The sequence below is a fragment of the Typopeltis vanoorti genome, chromosome 8 (genome assembly GCF_054136105.1).
Source record: "Typopeltis vanoorti isolate ZY-2024b chromosome 8, IOZ_Tvanoo_1.0, whole genome shotgun sequence".
NCBI lineage: Eukaryota > Metazoa > Arthropoda > Arachnida > Uropygi > Thelyphonidae > Typopeltis > Typopeltis vanoorti.
This window is the reverse complement of record NC_143556.1, coordinates 20,926,582-20,946,012: the sequence shown is the minus strand read 5'-3', so window position 1 is coordinate 20,946,012 and position 19,431 is coordinate 20,926,582. Positions and strand designations below refer to the sequence as shown.

Below are 19,431 nucleotides of genomic sequence, written 5' to 3'. Positions count from 1 at the left end.
AATCAAATGCCTCAGGAAACTCCATGAAATTTATTAGCAACTTGTGGTTGTACTCTAGTGTCTTTTCTATTAGCTGTCTTAAGATGAATAGTTGATTAATTGTGCTTCATCCTGGTCTGAAACCTGCTTGTACCTCTCCTAGCGCTAGCTCTATATATGGCTTAATTTGTTTTTGGAGTACTTTCGTAAAAACCTTACTTAGACTACTGAAGAGGCTAATGCCCCTGTAATCATTACATTCTGTTTTGTATATAGAAGTTATAACTGATTTGGTCCAATCAGTTGGCACTGCTTCATTTTTGTAGATCCCTTCAAATAATGTTTGTAATGGTTCCAAAAGTTGTTTCTTTCCTGCTTTTAAGAATTCTGCGTGTATTTGATCAATGCCAGGTGCTTTTCTAGTTTTGAGTTTTTCTATGCTGTGTGCTATTATTTCTTTGCTAAAGATAATTGTTTCCTCTTCCATTTCAGTGGCTGGAATAATAATAATCCTGGGAGCTGTTTTTATTATATAAATCTCTGAAGTATTCTTCCCATCTGGCCATTCTTTTTGTTTTACTTTTAATTAGTTGTCCCGCTTTGTTTTTGATCATTATAATTTTTGTTGTCCATGTCTTACTAATTTGGTCTATTTGTTTATATAATCCATGAAGGTTATATAAACAAATTTTGATAGTTTCTCTGCCATTTTGCATTTTTCTTCTAACCAGTTATTCTTGTCTCTTTTAACTAGTTTTCTAATTTCTCTGGTTAATCTATTATATTCATTTCTGTTTAATTTCATGCTTTTCCTTTGATCTCTTAACCTTTTGACTTCATTCGAGATCCAATCCTTTTTACTTTCTCTTTCTGTGTAACCTATTGTATTTTCTGCCGATTTTAATATTATTTCCTTTAATTTGCACCAATGTTCTTCGATGTTTATATTCTGTTTTGGTAGTTCCTTCAGGTTTTTATCTAGTTCTAGTTGATATTTTCTTAGAATATTGTTGTCTTATAGTTTTTTTACATTCAGTCTCCTTTTGACTCTAAGAGTGCGTTCAGATTTTAACTTTATTCTTAGGTTTGCTAATACTAGCTTATGGTCCGATCTGCAATTTAGGATAATTGATTTCCATCTTTGGTTTACAATAATATAGTCCATCATATTCTTGGTTTGTCTGTCTGGTGATATCCATGTCCATTTTCTTTGGGGTTTTGGTTGTTTAAAGAGAATGCTGGTTATTGTTAGTCTATTATTTGAGCAGAAATTTAACAATCTTTCACCGTGTTCATTGCTTTCTCCATACCCGAACTTTCCGATTACTCTTGGCCAGGTATCCCAGTCTTTGCCTACTTTTGCGTTTAAGTCCCCCATTACAATTAGGATATCTTGACTTGATGTCTGCTGTACTTCTTTTTGCAAATCTGTATAGAACTCCTCAAAGTCTTCTTCTGATGATGTCAAAGTTGTTGAGTATACTTGAATAATAGTCAGTGATCTAATTGATGTTTTAAATCTTTGCTTTAATTATCCTAGGTGAGATAGGATTGTAAGACTGTAGAGAGTTTTGAGCCTTTGGTTTTAATATCAGTGCTGCTACTTCTTGGTGTTTGTTGTCCTCCCTACCTGAAGATTTTGTATTGTCTATGGTGGAATTCTCTTTTTCCAGTCCATCTGGTTTCGCAGTCTAATCACTTCCCATCAGTAGTTGTCTAATTCATGCAGTAGTATTTCCAGTGCTCCTTCCTGGTGAAGAGTTCTTACATTCTATGCTTGTTATGTTTTTCCTGTCTACTAGGTGATGTTTTGTTCCAATAGCATATTTTTCGCCTTCACTATCTTGGTTCCCTAGTAGTGGGCGCGACCCTTGTTTGACCGGGCGACAGTCAAGCCAGCATGTATCTTTAGGTTGGTTAGAGTTCATTCGGTTTCAATGGTTAAGTTTCGTCAAGTGTCAACCACCACTCCTTGACCTGAATTCAACCGCTCCTAACATGGAGTACAGATGCTGTTTGCAGCCAATTCACCGAATACAGTCGCTGCTCGAGAATGCCATATCTGGCTACCCTCACTTAGTTAAGCCTGTGGGTCGACACAGTTTACCGGGGTGTGGCCACTACCAGTTTACAGTAGCTTCTTGGAGCCATAAGTGAGAGTTTGGGTGTCCAGTGAGAACCAATCCATCTGAACCACAATTACGTGCGACCGTCCAAGTGGTGAGGTACTATCTCTCCTTGACATCCCATACACCCTTTTCATCCTGTAAATTCAAGGACAGTGAATGTAGAATCCATGCCATTTCAGACAGTATTGTGATAGGGACCACAAGATGGCTATGGGTGTCTGCCATATTCTTTTCACCAGATGTTTCATACTGATAGTTAGATATGGCTGAAATTGCCTTGCTTACTCCCTTTGGGGAATGAAAGGCTTTAGTGGATTGTTATGCCTTTATTCTCCAAATGGCATAACAATCCGCTAATGCCTTTCATTCCCCAAAGGCATTAGTGGATTGTTATTTATATTATTATGAATCTCTCTCTCAGAGAGAGAGAATATAAAAAAATTATAAATAATGAATACTAATTGCAAAAAAATTAAATCCAAGTGCCAAGAGTAATTGAGCATTTTAAAATTTTCATTAGTGTGAAGGATTAAGTTAATGTAACCTGTCAGCAGTAACTTTTAAATAACTGAAATAAGAGTTTGAAGAAAATTATTGCAGTAAGTTAACTCAACTTTGTATACTGACCAAAATTTTTAAACTCACAGGTAGTAATGCTTAAATTTAATGTCGGTTTGTTTGGAAGCTGTTTGTTTTGTATTGATACCATGTTCTTTTTTGCAGTTTAATTTTCTTTGTTGGATGTTGGATATGATTTCTTTCAAAAATCCACCTTGGGTGAATATTTGTATTTGTTGCTTGGATTCCATATTTGATATACTCAGAAGTTTAGGCCCAAAGTCACCATATAAAGCACATCAAGTAATTGAGGACTTTCCATGCAACAGCAATGTATCTGACTTGCAAGAACAGGAAAGGAACACAAGCTGTCGTGAAGAAAATAATACTTAATTTCTTGTGGATCTTCTGAATTTTGAACTTAAAAATCATAAATAATGAATACTAAGTGCATAAAAATTAAATCCAAGTGCCAAGAGTAATTGAGCATTTTAAAATTTTCATTAGCGTGAAGGATTGAGTTAATGTAACCTGTCAGCAGTAACTTTTAAATAACTGAAATAAGACTTTGAAGAAAATTAGTACAGTAAGTTAACTCAACTTTGTATACTGACCAAAATTTTTAAACTCACAGGTAGTAATGCTTAAATTTAATGTCAGTTTGTTTGGAAGCTGTTTGTTTTGTATTGATACCATGTTCTTTTTTGCGGTTTAATTTTCTTTGTTGGATATGATTTCTTTCAAAAATCCACCTTGAATGAATATTTGTATTTGTTGCTTGGATTCCATATTTGATATACTCAGAAGTTTAGGCCCAAAGTCACTATGTAAAGCACATCAAGTAATTGAGGACTTTCCATGCAACAGCAATGTATCCGACTTGCAAGAACAGGAAAGGAACACAAGCTGTTGTGAAGAAAATAATACTTAATTTCTTGTGGGTCTTTTGAATTTTGAACTTTCTTACAAAATTATGCAGTTTTTTGTAAGTAGAAAGTAAAAAAAAATTCAGACATTGGGTAGGTTGCAGAAATTGTTATTTTATTCAAAATACTAGAAGTACGGAATATAGATAAAATAAAGTTAGTACTTTTTTAAATCTGCTGATCTTTCCTATTTCCTACAAAGAGGATAGATGTAGACCATCAGATCTGTTTAAGTTAGGACAATGAAGTAAGGTTTCATGCATTTCTTTATAAAGACATTCTATGAGGAAATGACTTATGAACTCTTGTCTTGTTCCAGTGAACCGATAGCATTCTCTGCAACTCCGACTGTTCAGGCTCATGGTATTTAATGACTTGTGTTCTCCTAGTCAAATAAAGCAGATATTCCTGTTTTTTCAAAATACGATAACCCACAAGAGCAAGCAATATAGTAGATGCCTTTCTTATTTTTTTCTTGTATGTTGAGGTTTTTTTTTACATTAATACGATACAATTCTCATTTTCAAATGTGTAATGCCACTTATGACGCAGGAAGACTGTTAGACACATATATTCACAAGAGTAATCCCGCCCGTTGCAGTTGTTTAGGCCAGAAATTAATGGGCCATCATCAGAGCATCAGCATAATCACAAGGTTGAAACTAAAACAAGAAACATTTATCTTATTTACAGAGCTGAGCTGAGCTATGTGCTGGAGTGCCACCATATTGGTGGTTACAAATTTAAATGAGATTGTAGTTAAAGCTAAAACTAAAATTAAATGATTACGAATAGAAATTTAGATGAACAATTGAATGGCAGCATTATATTAAAAAAAAAAGTGGAGAACACTATTGCTTGCCATTGCACATTTATAAGGATGAGGCTCTCCCAGATCTTGGCAATCATTCCGATGTAAAAGGTAAGTATTACATGTCCACTCTGCTGAGCAAGGCCAGATTTTCCAGGTTTATTGTTGGTTATGTGAGACTGGTGTTCTTGTAGTCATTTTTCTACTTAACGTCCTTTGTCCAAAATACAAGCTGAGGCACTCACGCTGAACCTGGTAAACACCAAGGAGAGAAGAAAGGGACCATTCATCTTTCATGAATGGTTACCAGGAGATTTGATGAAGGGGAAGAATGTAGGGACTAAGCTGTATCTTATCAGGATCGTTGCAATCATCTCGGAGATGTCTAATGTATGGGATATCGACCTGTACAGGTTTGGAATTGTGCTTGGGGTTAGGGTTGCATATGTCCAGGATGTGTTTAAACTTACTTGAGGTGAAGCCATTCTCTAGTATGATGCATGTTCAGTTCTTGTTAGAAAGCTTAGTAATTGAAGTAGATAACATGCTCTATTGAGCAAAGATTCGAATATACGTATTTTTTTAGATGAATGATGGGCTTGAACCTTACTGTATGTATCAGCCTGTGAAGGTAGGTTTATGGTGAACAGCTGTTCATCATAAGTATTCTAAATGGAGCACAGGAAAGGAGGCTTTAGGTTTGAGAGGCTAAAGAGAGCACTTCTACACACCCCCAAACTTAAATCAGAGTGATTGCCTATTTGTCACCAAGATTTGGGAGAGTCTCATCCTTATAAATGGCAATGGCTAAAAATAGTGTGCTCATCACCTTTTTGCATGATGGCACTCCAGCATGTGGCTCAGTTATGTAAATAGGATAGACATTCATTGTTAATTTATAGCCTAAATATTTGCGGTCATTTTATAAAATCTTTATTTTTGTGAATACAGGTCTGATAATCTAATTCTTATTCAGTTTTTATATTACCAGTTATCCTGCATTACTTTTTGATCATCTGTATCTTGGTTTGAGATTTTTATTTTATTTATTTTCTCTTACAAGGTAGAAAAAGACCAACAGTGTTAAGCATTTTATGTTGTATTATTATTGCTAGTGATAGGATGAAATGAACATTTGATATCTACATGTGCCAGGTTTTTGATGAAAAATGACAATATCTGCATAAACATGCCTTATTTCTTATTACATTGACAGTGGGTTTTTTAACATTTTGAATGACTGAATGCTCTGAGAAAGAAATGTTAATGTAGGCCATTTCTGGATGTTGCCATAGTAGTTGATGTTTTTTCAGATATTTTCTTTTTAAAAATATTCTGTGTTACTGTTACTTAAAATGTTTAACATGCTCCCTATTCAGAATCCCCAAAAGAAATATATGATTGTGTTATGTCTTCCTTAATTATTTATCTTTAATTCTTAAGTAATACATTTGAATATTTGTAGGTTATAATATGTACAAATATCAAAGGAGGTTATTTGAAAGACTCAAAGAAAGAAGTCTTGAACTGCTGCATGGAGCTCAGAATTCATATTGTGAAAAGTTTTTTAGTGTTACATGCCAAATGGTGAACAGTAATGAATACTGCAGTAGTTTTTGGTAGGTTGAATGGGAAAGTATGAATTCTTATTTAATTTCTTTTCCCTTCCTGTGTATGAATAGAAAACCATTAGTGGCAGCAGAATATACAAGTCGGTTCCTCAGAATTAGGATTATTAATAAACTACATTGATTTTATGACTTCGAGGAGATGCTCTAAACATTTAACCCTACTAAGTGCTGTGGTGTACATTATGAGCTAAATTCTGAATTTATACAGGGTGTTTCAGGAGGAATAGTAAATATTTTGATATATGGTAGCATTGCTTATGCTGAGTAAAAAAAAAGTTCATATGGACATGTGTCCAGTTGTCATTGGATATGGAGATACAGCTGTTTGAAACTGGCACGTACAGCTCTCTGAATCAAATGTGACCAAGAAGCAATTATAACCTGATGCAATTTCATGTTAGAAATTTGCTAAGAATGCTGCACATATCTTTACACATGCTATGTTGTTTATGTCATGTTAGAGGCTTAATGGATATTTTACAACACTTAAAAAGAATTAAAATAGAATTTAATACTTCCTGTATTTCGTCCTAGTCACTAGGACATCTACAGGGATTACAAAAACAATTAATGTAACATGCACACACAAATCTTACAATACTAAGCCCAACCACGTGGGTGACACTAAAGTCCTATCTAGGTGGAGTGCTCTCTGGTGATGAGTGTTTCCCAAATCTTCGGAAGCTTAATACAACCATATTTGTTAAGGTTTGGTTGGTTTCTGAGAGCTGCTGCTGCTTCTAAGAAAAGTCTCTCTTTCTTGAATTTGTTGTGGTGGAGCATGGTGGTTTTCTTCCATGATACTCTGTGGGTGGTGTCCAAAACGTGGTCAGCCAAGCCTGAATGACCATAGTTATGTTTGCATATGTAAGACTTGTGTTCATCCAGGTGGATGGATGCTGATCTGCCTGTCTGTCCAAAGTACGCCAGCTTACAGGAACAGGGTACTTTGTAAACTCCAGGCAGCAAGAGAGGAGGGAGTTGATCTTTCGTAGAACGGATAAGGGTAGCAAGTTTGCGGTAGGGTTTATATGCTGTGTGTAGGTTGTACTTTTTTGGTATCTTGGCTATTTTATCAGATATGCCACAGATGTAGGGTATGGTGATGGCATTTTTAAAATCTTGTTGACGAGAAGGACAGGGAATGGGAGAGGAACTGATTATTTTTTTGATACTGTGTTCGCTGTAGCCATTGGAGAGGAAAGTGTCGTGTATGTGGTTAAGCTCAGTAGTAAGGGCAGTTCCACTGGAACAAAGATTGTGGGCTCTCTTAGTAAGCGTTTTGATGATGCCATATTGTTGTGAGGGGTGGTGGTGGGAGAGTTTGTGAATGTATCTGCCTGTGTGTGTGGGTTTTCTGTATACAGTGAAGGCAAGTGTATCATTAGGCAGGCGTGTGACTAAGGTGTCTAGGAAGGGTAAACAGTTATTCTTTTCCTTTTCCATAGTAAACTGGATTCTTGGATGTAGGCTATTAAGATGACTGAGGAAGGAGTCTAACGTGTCTGGGCCATGAGGCCAAATAGAGAATACATCATCAACATATCTTAGCCAGATAGAAGGTTTGAGTGGGGCTGAGTCTATGGCTCGTTTTTCGAAATCATCCATATAGAAATTGGCAAGGGGGGTGAGATGGGGGTTACTTTTTTAAGCTTACTTAAAAAAGTAACCTCCTGGCCCCCTGACGTCACGAAAAAACTTAAACCTTTCCACTCCCGTTCCCCCTGAATATACGGTTTACCAAAAATCCACAAACCCAATTCCCCACTCAGACCTATAGTAGATGCCACCAATGCACCTTGCTACAGACTGTCTAAATAGCTGGCCAACTCACTGACCCCCCCCCAACTGGAAGGTCCACTTCCTATATAAAAAACTCGACCCACTTTAAAGCCCTCACAGAAAATTTAACCTTGAATAATACAGACGTATTGGTAAGCTTTGATATCTCCTCTTTGTTTACCAATATTCCCTTAACTGACACCTTATCTCTGTTAGAAAACGTTTTTCCCTCTGACATCTTAGATCTCTTTTCCTTTGCCATTAACTCTGGATATTTCTCTTGGAAGAAAAAATCCTACAAGCAGATAGAGGGAACTGCCATGGGTTCCCCCCTCTCACCCCCCCTGCCAATTTCTATATGGAAGATTTCGAAAAACGAGCCATAGACTCAGCCCCACTCAAACCTATCTGGCTAAGATATGTTGATGATGTGTTCTCTATTTGGCCTCATGGCCCAGACATGTTAGACTCCTTCCTCAGTCATCTTAATAGCCTACATCCAAGAATCCTGTTTACCCTTCCTTAGACACCTTAGTCACATGCCTGCCTAATGATACACTTGCCTTCACTGTATACAGAAAACCCACACACACAGGCAGATACATTCACAAACTCTCCCACCACCACCCCTCACAACAATATGGCATCATCAAAACTCTTACTGAGAGAACCCACAATCTTTGTTCCAGTGGAACCGCCCTTACTACTGAGCTTAACCACATACACAACACTTTCCTCTCCAATGGCAACAGCGAACACAGTATCAAAAAAATAATCAGTTCCTCCCCCATTCCCTGTCCTTCTCGTCAACAAGATTTTAAAAATGCCATCATCATACTCTACATCCGTGGCACATCTGATAAAATAGCCAAGATACTGAAAAAGTACAACCTACACAGCATATAAGCCCTACCGCAAACTTGCTACCCTTATCCGTTCTACGAAAGATCAACTCCCTCCTCTCTCGCTGTCTGGAGTTTACAAAGTACCCTGTTCCTGTAAGCTGGCGTACTTTGGACAGACAGGCAGATCAGCATCCATCCACCTGGATGAACACAAGTCTTACATATGCAAACATAACTATGGCCATTCAGGCTTGGCTGACCATGTTTTGGACACCACCCACAGAGTATCATGGAAGAAAACCACCATGCTCCACCACAGCAAATTCAAGAAAGAGAGACTTTTCTTAGAAGCAGCAGCAGCTCTCAGAAACCAACCAAACCTTAACAAATACGGTTGTATTAAGCTTCCGAAGATTTGGGAAACACTCATCACCAGAGGGCGCTCCACCTAGATAGGACTTTAGTGTCACCCACGTGGTTGGGCTTAGTATTGTAAGATTTGTGTGTGCATGTTACATTAATTGTTTTTGTAATCCTCGTGGATGTCCTAGTGACTAGGACGAAATATAGGAAGTATTAAATTCTATTTTAATTCTTTTTGAGTGTTGTAAAATATCCATTAAGCCTCTGTACACATATGTTGTTTATGGTTTTTGCAATGGAAGTACTGTTGCTGCTTGTAGAGAATACCATTGACAGTTTCTTAACCACAGAGTACCCAATTCAAGAGTGTTTGTTAGTTTTCACAACAAACTGATGAGAGTGGTACTGTTCCTAGAAGTCAATTCTTCTGGATGTGGATGAAGTAGAACACATTTTTCAGTAGAACGTAATCCTACAAATACACAGAATATTTGCATGTATTGGTGTTCCATATACAAGAGTGACGAACATTGCAAGAGCAGGGTTTGTGTCCATTTGACATACAGAGGGTGTAACACCTTTTCCCAGGAGATGAAGACAGTTGATTGGAATTTTGTCAGTAGGTAAATACTAATCACCAATTCCATTAATACTGTTCACTATCGAAGCTACTTTCGCCTGTGACAGCATCATGGTCCGAAAATCCGCATTCCACTGCAGAAACAAATTTCCAACATCACCTCTCTGTAAACGTGTGGTATGGTATGATTGACAATCACTTGACTGGGCCTGCTGTGCTACTAAATCATCTTACAGGACCCATTTGTTTGCAATTTCTGCAAAACGAACTTCCACTACTATTGGAGAATGTTCCCCTTAGTGATTGGTATGTTCTTTCAGCAAGATGGAGCTCCTGCACATTATAGCCATCAGGTGGCACAATATCCAAATCAGATTTTCCTTGAACTGACCACTAAAGTCTATAGACCTCACTCCCTTCAATTTTGCTTTGTGGGGATGGATGAAAAGCAAAGTATGCAAAGAAAAGGTAAATACAAGAAATGAATTGATCACTCGCATTATAGATAATGCTGCCCTCATGAAAGAATGCCAAGACGACCTCAGAAGAACAACACATACTATTACCACAAGTGCATGAGATTGGCATTGGAATTTTTGAACATTTATCATGAACTGTAAATTACAGTATTTGTCAATTATTTGTGCTTTGTATCAGTCAATAAATATGTCATTTATCTTTCTTTAATACCTCTCATAATAGTTTTTTGGTTGCCAGTTTAGTATCTCTGCATCCAATGGCAATTGGACACATGTTTATGTGAACTTTTTTACTCAAAATAAGCTATACTACCACTTACCAAAACATTTATTATTCCTTCTGAAACACCCTGTATATTCTTAAATTTACATAGTATGCACACTAACAGGTAATGGTGTGAATTTTAATATATTGTTCCAATTTGTGAGTCAGTAACACCATCTGCTTAGTTGAAAACAACAGTATGGTGAATTCTGATCAAGATGAATTTTTCCTCCATCTCTGAATTACTGAGTTATATTGAGGATTAATGGTTTTTCACCACACAAAAGTCCTGACTAGAGCCTCATAGGCACACTATTGTACTAAAAGAAATTCACTACTAACAATTTCCTGTGATATGTTACAGTGAATAGTTAATCTGTTAGAAGTTTTCTATAGTGAGAGTTTATTATATTTCACTCTTATTTAATAAATTATTGATTTACACTGAACAAATTTATCAGGACTGTATGAACAGTTTACTGTAGTGAACTTCCTTTAGGATAGTCTTGTATATATGAGGCTTTGTTCATTCCTCTCCGGAGTTTGTTATAGTGAGTGAAATTTTCTATAGTGAGATTGCTTGTACCTCTCATTCCTGACTGCTTTGTCATTTCATCTCTTAGATGCTGTTGTTTCCATTTCTTAAGTGTATGTGTGAACACGGAATAATTTGTCACACCTTTTTCAGTTTGCATATACATCAGAAGTTAAGTAATTCATCAATAGTATCGTTTTTTTTTTTTTTTTTTTTTTTTTTTTTTTTTTTTTTTTACAGAAAAAGAATCTGTTTGCCATTTTTTGAAATTTCAAAAAAAAAAAAAAAAGTAAAGGTTTTTTTTAATTATGTGATAAATTTTAGGTCTAAAATTTAATTTAATTTTACTAAGATCTTAAAATTCCAAAACAGGCTTCATGTTGGATAGCTCATTATGTTATAATCATTTTTTACTTGATTACTTGAAATTGACTGTAATGGTTGTGTGGCATAAATACTTATGAACTTTAAAATATCAACAAACATTGCATTATGATATGTTAAATTAATATTTTCACTTAATTACTAGTTTAGGAACGCTAAGTTATTAAAATACCGAATATATGGACTTGTGAATCTGTCATTGCGTATAATGTTTTTAAGTCATTTATTAAATTGTCTCCTGTGGTTTGAAGGGTTTACTTATTCCTTGAGTGTTTTGACTTGTTTTCAAAAGCCATATTTGTCTGGTTTATTTATATATAATCATTTGCTCGTATCAATCACTTCAGTGCTAACAGCTAGTTAGCATGAGTAATTGAAATTTTGTAAAATTGTCCTTATTTCTTTATTAGGGGGAAATAATACATTAACTTACATTCTCTAATGAACATAGAATTGTCACATTATGATGTATATTTGCATATACGTCCCCTTTTCATAAATTTTTGAAGCCTTCATAAAATATTGAATGTCATACCACTAGGCAGCCATAACAGTGCTGTATTTCCTAAATATAGAACTGATATAACAATCCAAACAAAGCCCACTTGGTGGAGGAAGTGGGCGTTGTAGAATGTCACACCTATATATCTAAGATATATCTGCTTCTTGTTAATTTATTACTGAGGCTAGGTAATTCTGGCTTTCTACTGTTTCTAGATTCCTTATTATCTTTCTTTTTTATTTGTATTCAAGCCAGCTCTTCATTTAGTTTTATTTTTTTTTTTTTCCTTTTCATATGTTGTGTGTGTCAGTAGATGCATGTCATTGCAAAATCTATTGATTTGATTTTTGTTCCATTGTTTTCCTTTTGTATTTTCCCCATAACCTTGTCTGATTCCTGTTTTAACTTCAAACTTTCAAAGTTCTCCATTATGCATAATTTGTATTTTATATTTTTCATTGATTTTTTAAGTTAAATTAACAATTTTATATGGTATGCCATAATGAGTCATTAATTCTTATATAACTTCTTGATTTATACATTATTTATTGGCTTTGAATCCTGATTGTGTTTCTCTTAGGTTCATATTTGATTAAGAAATGGAATCCACTATTGAATTTATATTTCACTTTATTTAATTAATATCAATTTTCAGGGCTCTCTCTCTCTCTGGTATTTCTATTTCAGGGTTTTTTCCTATTCATTATTTCTTTAAAATGTTCCACCCATCTTATTTTCATTTGGTTGGTGCTTATTTTATTTCCTCCTTTATCTTTAATGATTCTTCTTGCCTGCTATTTTCTTGTTATATTGCAGTGTTTTGGTATCATTTCCATTTGCTGTAGCTTTTGCTTTTAGTAAATTTTCTGTAAATTCTCTTATCATTTTCTTGTCCTTTTGACTTTTGTGTGTTTCTTTATATTAGTTTTTTTTTTTCTTTATTTCTTTCCTTTCTTCATTTTTGTACTTTATATATAAGGATACCATTTTCTTAATACTGTTTCTGCATTTGCGTGATATATACCCTTTTAATATCTGTCCATATTTTTTCAATGCTCTTGGGTTCATGTTCCTTTTGTAAGTCTGTGAAAGCCTGAAATCTATTTTTAACCTCCACTGCAAGCTTTTTAGTTTCCATGTTTTTAAGTTAATTTACATTGTGTGTTTTATTTTTTATTTCATTTATTTGTCCATCACCATTATTTTCACTTTTCCCATTAGTGAGGATTGATCTGTATAGGCATCTGCTTTTCTCTCATTGTGTTCACATCCAGGAGGGGACCCTCTCCATTTTCGTTATCATTACATGGTTTATTTGATTTTTTATTTATTTATTTTTTCCCCCATCTGGCGACACCCATTTTGTCTTATAGTTGTTTTTTGTGTTTAAATATCAATCCTATTATAGTTCATTCAAAGTCCAAAAGCATCTCCCTTTTCATTTATTCTTCCCATTATTTATTTTCTTGTGTGAGTATTTTCTATTTTGACATTTAGGTCTTCCATTACTGTATCTCTTGGATATGTTTCAGTACTTTTTGTAGTACATCATAAAATTAGCATTTCTTTTTCTTCTGCATTGATTGGTGTCTATATGCATTTAGTAGTGTTGCCTTGTAGAATTGAGTTAAATCTTGCATAAAGGCAAGATTTAACTCAACTTTATGCATCTTTCCATAACTGGTTCCCATTCACCAATGCTTATCTTGCCTTTCTTCACATCATAATTGCTACTCTCTTTGTAATGGGTTACACCATATGAAGGCAATGAAATGATAATAGATTTGAAGCTTTAGATTTAAGTGTTAAATAAATCAGCTGAAAAAAAAAAAATTAAAGGAGAGACTTTCTGTACCTACTCAAATTTTACTTTCTAATGATCACATAGGTTAAAAAACAAAGACATCATTGAGTAGAAGTTTCATTATTTGAGAAGGGATTTGATTTTAGATATAGGTTCACTGATATTGAGAGTTTATTTTTCACTTGGTTAGACTATAATAAGTTTAGTTTAATCCTTTATCCAAGTGTGAGCAAACAAAATTTGCACCTGAAAGTATCTTCAGGACTGGGGTAAGGTAGTACAACACCGGGCAACTCGTTGCAAAGGTGGAGAAAGCACTCATCACTCCTATCAGTATCCCCCATAATGCAAAGCACATCTCCTTGCAGATATGTGTAATGCTATGCATTAAGGCCTGGCTCCCACTGACAAGAGACCTCAATAAAGGTTGAAACGGTATGGGTAGTGGCCCTTGCTCTAATGCATAGCATTACACATGTCCGCAAGGAGATGTGTTTTGCATTATGGGAGATAGTGAGATAGGAGTGATGAGATCTTTCTCCACCTTTGCAACGAGTTGCTCGGTGTTGTGCTACCTTACCCCAGTCCTGAAGATACTTTCAGGCGCAAACTTTGTTTGCTCACACTTGGATAAAGGATTAAACTGAACTTATTAAGGTTCACTGATAGAAACCATGTTTTTGTTTTGGAATGAAATTTTTCTAGAAAAATTTTATTTAATAAATTATCTTAAATTCATTTTAGAGGTCATTTATTAATATAATTGTAGAGAAGAGTTAATTTATACTAACTTGCATCACTTAGATTGCTTTAAAAAAGTAAAAGTAACTTTTTTTGATTACATAGCAAAGAGTGCCCATTTATAGGGCAAGCTTGTTAGATTGACAAGTCAAACCATACATAAACAAAATTTAAATTGCAACCTTTGCTTTGTTCTAATTTTATTATTGTATACCACACTACATATTCAACCCTTGCCATTACAGCATCTTTAGAACTGTATATCATTAATATCATCATAATAAAATTGATATATTTTTCTAACATACCATCTGTAATGTTTGTTGAATTAGTCAGACTGATAATCAATTCTGAAATTGTATTTCTCTAGAAAATTGCTATATTCTTTAGAAATAATAGTACAAGCCCTATCTCCTTTAAGATTGTTTGTTATTTCAGCCCATGGAAGTTTATGTGGATGATGAAGCCAAACTTACACTTCATGGTTTGCAGCAGTACTATGTCAAGCTAAAAGATAATGAAAAAAACAGAAAACTGTTTGAGCTTTTAGATGTACTTGAATTTAATCAGGTATTTTCTTTGTCTTTAGATGCTTTCTGAAGTCTCAGCAGCCTAATCTTAACTAAATCTTTAAATCATAAAATGGTATCCACCATGATACTTATTACTGCATATATGAGCATGCCTTTGTTTATAATATTTATTTAATAATATGACCAGAGTAAAAATTTAATAATATTATAGTTAAATACAGCATTTCATTTTATACTGATAATAATTGGATTGGAATACTCATTTAAAAAGAGAGAAAAGGAGTGGTTACAGCCCCTATTGGTTAATTTACATGTTCTGTAAAATGTAAATAATATGTGCATGTTATGCAAAGTTTTTGAAATGTATGTTATCTGTTCTGCACATACAAAGTTGTATAATTGGCACTTAGTGCAGGTTGGCTTTCTCTGTGCACTAGATATGTTTGGTGTTAGCCCATTTATAACCAAGTGTACTCTTTATGTTGAATGATTGGATGCACTTGTTTTTGTTCCTATTTCAACAAACATTTGTTCAAAATTTCTTATACCCTTGGTAAAGATCATTTAGTCTTGGAATTGGAAAGCTTTTTGTCTTCAACTGATTTTTTGGCAACCTTGCTTCACAGTCCAGAATGTTTCTGGCTATAGTTTCTGCTATGCTGATTCATTTTACAAGACTTACTTTCTATCTAATAGCACTGTTTGAAATTATTCAATGGTGTCTGAGATTTTTATATTAAACTGACATACATTTAATTTCTTCTTTTCAGCCATTTTCTGTCCACTGCAGGATGAAGGCCTCCTCCTCCAGTTCCTTCCATTTTTCTCTGTTCTTTGCTAGGGTTGACTAGTTTTTCCCAACAAAATTTGACAATTCATCATTCCACATTCTTTTAGGATGTCCTCGACCTCGTTTCCCTTCTTTTGGAATCTAGTTCATTAGTATGGTGATCCATCTCCCATCTTCTTTTCTGGATAGATGTCCAGCCCATTTCCACCATTTTAGTCGCTTATGAAGAATGATGTCAGTGATATGAGTTCTGGCTTCTTATCCAGGTGTTTTGCTTATCTTTTAATGTGATGCCTAGTATCAATCTTGTCTTTTCTTTTCTTTCTTTAGTTGTTGCTAGTTTATTTGTCAGTGCTTTTGCTAGAGACCAAGTTTCACAACCACATGTGATTGGAAATATACACTGGTTAAATGTCTTCCTTTTTAAACAGAGTGGGATATCATTGTTTTGAAAAATGCTTTTCAATTTTCTGAATACACTCCAGGCAAGTTGAATTCTTCTATTTCGTTTTGGAGTTCACAGTTTAGATCAATGAGATGACCTAAGTATGTAATATATGAAGAGACTGTTTCCAAGAAATTTTTTTTTTTTTCTGTTACAGAATGATTAAACATGATTTTAGTTTTTTTCTCTGTTTATTTTTAGACTGACTTTTCTGCTTTCATGATATAGGTCTTCTGGAGTGTTTGCAAAAATTATATCATCTGCATATCTTAGGTGTGTTGAGTTTCTGTTATTAATTTTTATACCAAGGTTTGTCCAGTTTATGTTATTAAATATTTTTTTGAAGGACTGCTGTAAAGATTTTGGGTGATAGTCTCCTTTTTGGACACCTTTTTCAATTGCTACTCTTGTGAAGTTGGATTGTTGCTGTTGTAGTGTGGTATATTGCCTGGAGGAGGTCCATATATTCTCCAGGAACTCCCTGATTCTGGAGTGCTTTGATTATTGCATTAGTTTTGATGGAATCAAATGCTTTTTCATAATGAAGGCTAAACAGAGAGGCAATTGGTTTTCTTCTGCTTATTTCTATTATTTGTTTTACTGCATGAATATGATCAATTGTGTTCAAGTCTTTATGGAATCCTGCTTGTTCTACTGGTTGATTTGAGTCTAGAAGAGGCACCTGTTTGTTATTACTTTTGTGATAATTTTGTACAGATTAGAGAGAGTACTAATTGGCCTATAGTTCTTTACTTTTTCTTTGTCTCTTTTTTAAATAACAGTATCAGAGTAACATTTTTCCAGTTTTCTGATATCTTTCCCTCTTCTAGGCATTTATGAAGTACTAATTTTTCAACTGTATATTTTTTTTCACGTTTAAATATTTTCTATACTCCTACAGTTTACATTTGTCACCATTGTCTGTTTCTCGTGTGTGAACTAACTTAAATACTTTCAGCCATTCCAATCCTGCCTTCAAAAGTACCATTGGGAGAACCTTCATTTATAGCTTACATGGCATTTGATGAATTGATATATTATATTTAGCTACATTTTTGATGGTCTCTATTTTTAAGACTTAAGTTCTAAGTAATCTTATTAATAAATGATGAAATTAAGCTTTGCTTCAAATGGAGATGATATAATTTAGTATTGTCTCTTTATTACAGAATGTGGAACTTGTTCTGCTTTGTGAGAATGTTGCTGCATCCTGTGAAAATCCTAGATCAGTTCTCAAATGGACTAAGTGCATTGTTCCTCTAATGACTTGATTGTTACAATCTTCTGCCAAACATAAAACATTACCAGATAATCCACTCTTGTTGTTGTCAGTATAAATAATATAAAGGAAGCACACCTGAACTAGCTTCCATTGCATATAGCCAAACTGATTTCATATATGTATTTTAATCATTTTTGTAATCTTTATGTTGCATATTTAGTTCTAATATCCTCTCTTACCATTATCTTCAAGATCATACTAGTTAGATAATAATAAAGCATAGGCGACAAAAAAGGACAAAGACAAGGTTCTGAAACATGAAAATATTAAACATTTTCAGACCATGCAAGGGAAGATGATATTAAAACTAAAGCAAATATGCAGCATAAAATTACAAAAATGATTCCAAGAAACAACTTAAGCAGGTTGGAGTATATGCTTTTTTTTTTTAGTTGCTATTAAATTGGGGTGGGGGGGGAGCTGTTGTGACCAGCCCTAAGATTGTTTCTTCTAAGTTCTCACACCTATATAAACTAATAATTAAAACTTAATTTAAAAAAAAATAAAATAATTATATGAAATACCTCAGTTTCTTAATTTTATTATTATAAGCTGCTTTTTTAACAGTTTATGCTAATATTCATAACTTTTTTTTATCCTTGGTTAATTATTTTGTAGTATGCTGTGTCATCTTAGTGAAATAAATTTTGGTTTCTGGTATAGATACTAGTGCAATTAATTGTTTGCATAAGTACTGTACATTATGTTGCAAATAGCTTACAAAAACTTTTAAGTATTAAGTTGATATTTTGCCTTAGTTGCCAAAGCATCTCCCTAGGCCAGAAGGAAATGCCATGTTCTGTGGTCCAAATTAGCACCTTCTGTGGGCATAATTCTTGAGCTGTACCTGTATGTAGGTCCTTTTCTCTTATTGTGCAGTGTGAATGATGTTTTCATCGTTATGGAATGAAAGAGGAGGAGGTGAAGTTTGTTGAGTCAGTTTTAAGATGGACTGTAAAAGGGTGTTGAGCAGTGCTCTTGTTTTAATGATTTTGGAGAAGGGTGGAGAAATAATAGTGGCCAATTCAACAGAACACACCATCCTCTGTAGAAGAGGAACTAGGGAGAAGCAATGTCTGTGGATGTAACGAGCAATTTGAAGAAGATTTTGGTGCACCATCCCAAATATGGGAGCAATATTTCATAGTTAAGCAGATTTGGGATTTGTGGAGTTAGCAGGTGTGCAGTTTGCCCTGTTGGGATATAGCTAGGATATCGAAGTCCAGGTCACTGGTCATGGTGGTTCTTAAGGATTCTAATACTTGAGCACAAGACTTGTCAAAGGAAAAGAAGGAATGGCGTGTACTGTCATTGGCAAAGCTACAGATAGGACTGGAAGTTCCTTAGAACACGTCATTTATATACAAGAGGAAGAGAGAGGGTTAAAGAACAGAACCCTGGGGTACTCCTGCATTGGTTAGGAAATCTGAGGAGAAGAAACCGTCTACCATGACACAAAGCAACCAGTGAGAAAGTTGGTGATCCAGTTGCAGTGTGTGGAAGGCAGGCCTTCCACAGACTGAAAAGTAACCGACAAGTAACTATGTGAAAAATTTACGTCATTACTAACTTCCTATCTACAATTTTTCTCCAACGTTATCAGATCTTATATTTCTATCTTATAAGTCACTTTTTAATGTATCAATTTACCTATATCTTGGTCTCTCTAATTTGTGCCTCTAATCTTTCTCAGGACTCATCTGCTGTCTCAGTCTTTGTTTCAAGTGTTTTACTTCTAACCTGGCTCTCAGATCCATAAGTTAAAATTGGTTTGAACACTGTCTTGTATATATCTAGTTTATTGTTCCGACTAATTTCTCTCTTATTCCATATGAATTTATTCAATTGACTTCCTAAAATGTCAGCTTTGTTGATTTGATGTCTATTTCCATATTTAATTTACCATCTTCACTAAAAATCATGTGCCTAAGTAGCTGAAATGTTTTACTTGTTCCACAGGTTCTCCATTCACAATGCAGTTCAAATTCACATTTTCAGTACTTCTGCCTATTTTCATTGTCTTTGTCTTGTTATTGCTGATTTTCATACCATATCTATTACAACAGT

At 34.6% G+C, this 19,431-nt stretch overlaps 1 protein-coding gene across 1 annotated transcript in view; it reads left to right on the top strand.

Annotated features, from left to right (window-relative positions):
• Hel25E (ATP-dependent RNA helicase 25E) overlaps window positions 1-19,431 on the top strand; it is a 105,333-nt gene that overhangs the window by 68,697 nt on the left and 17,205 nt on the right. Inside the window, exon 6 of the mRNA XM_090397149.1 lies at window positions 14,753-14,884. Coding sequence (XP_090253275.1) covers window positions 14,753-14,884 — 132 coding nt within the window. The remainder of the gene's footprint in view (window positions 1-14,752; window positions 14,885-19,431) is intronic.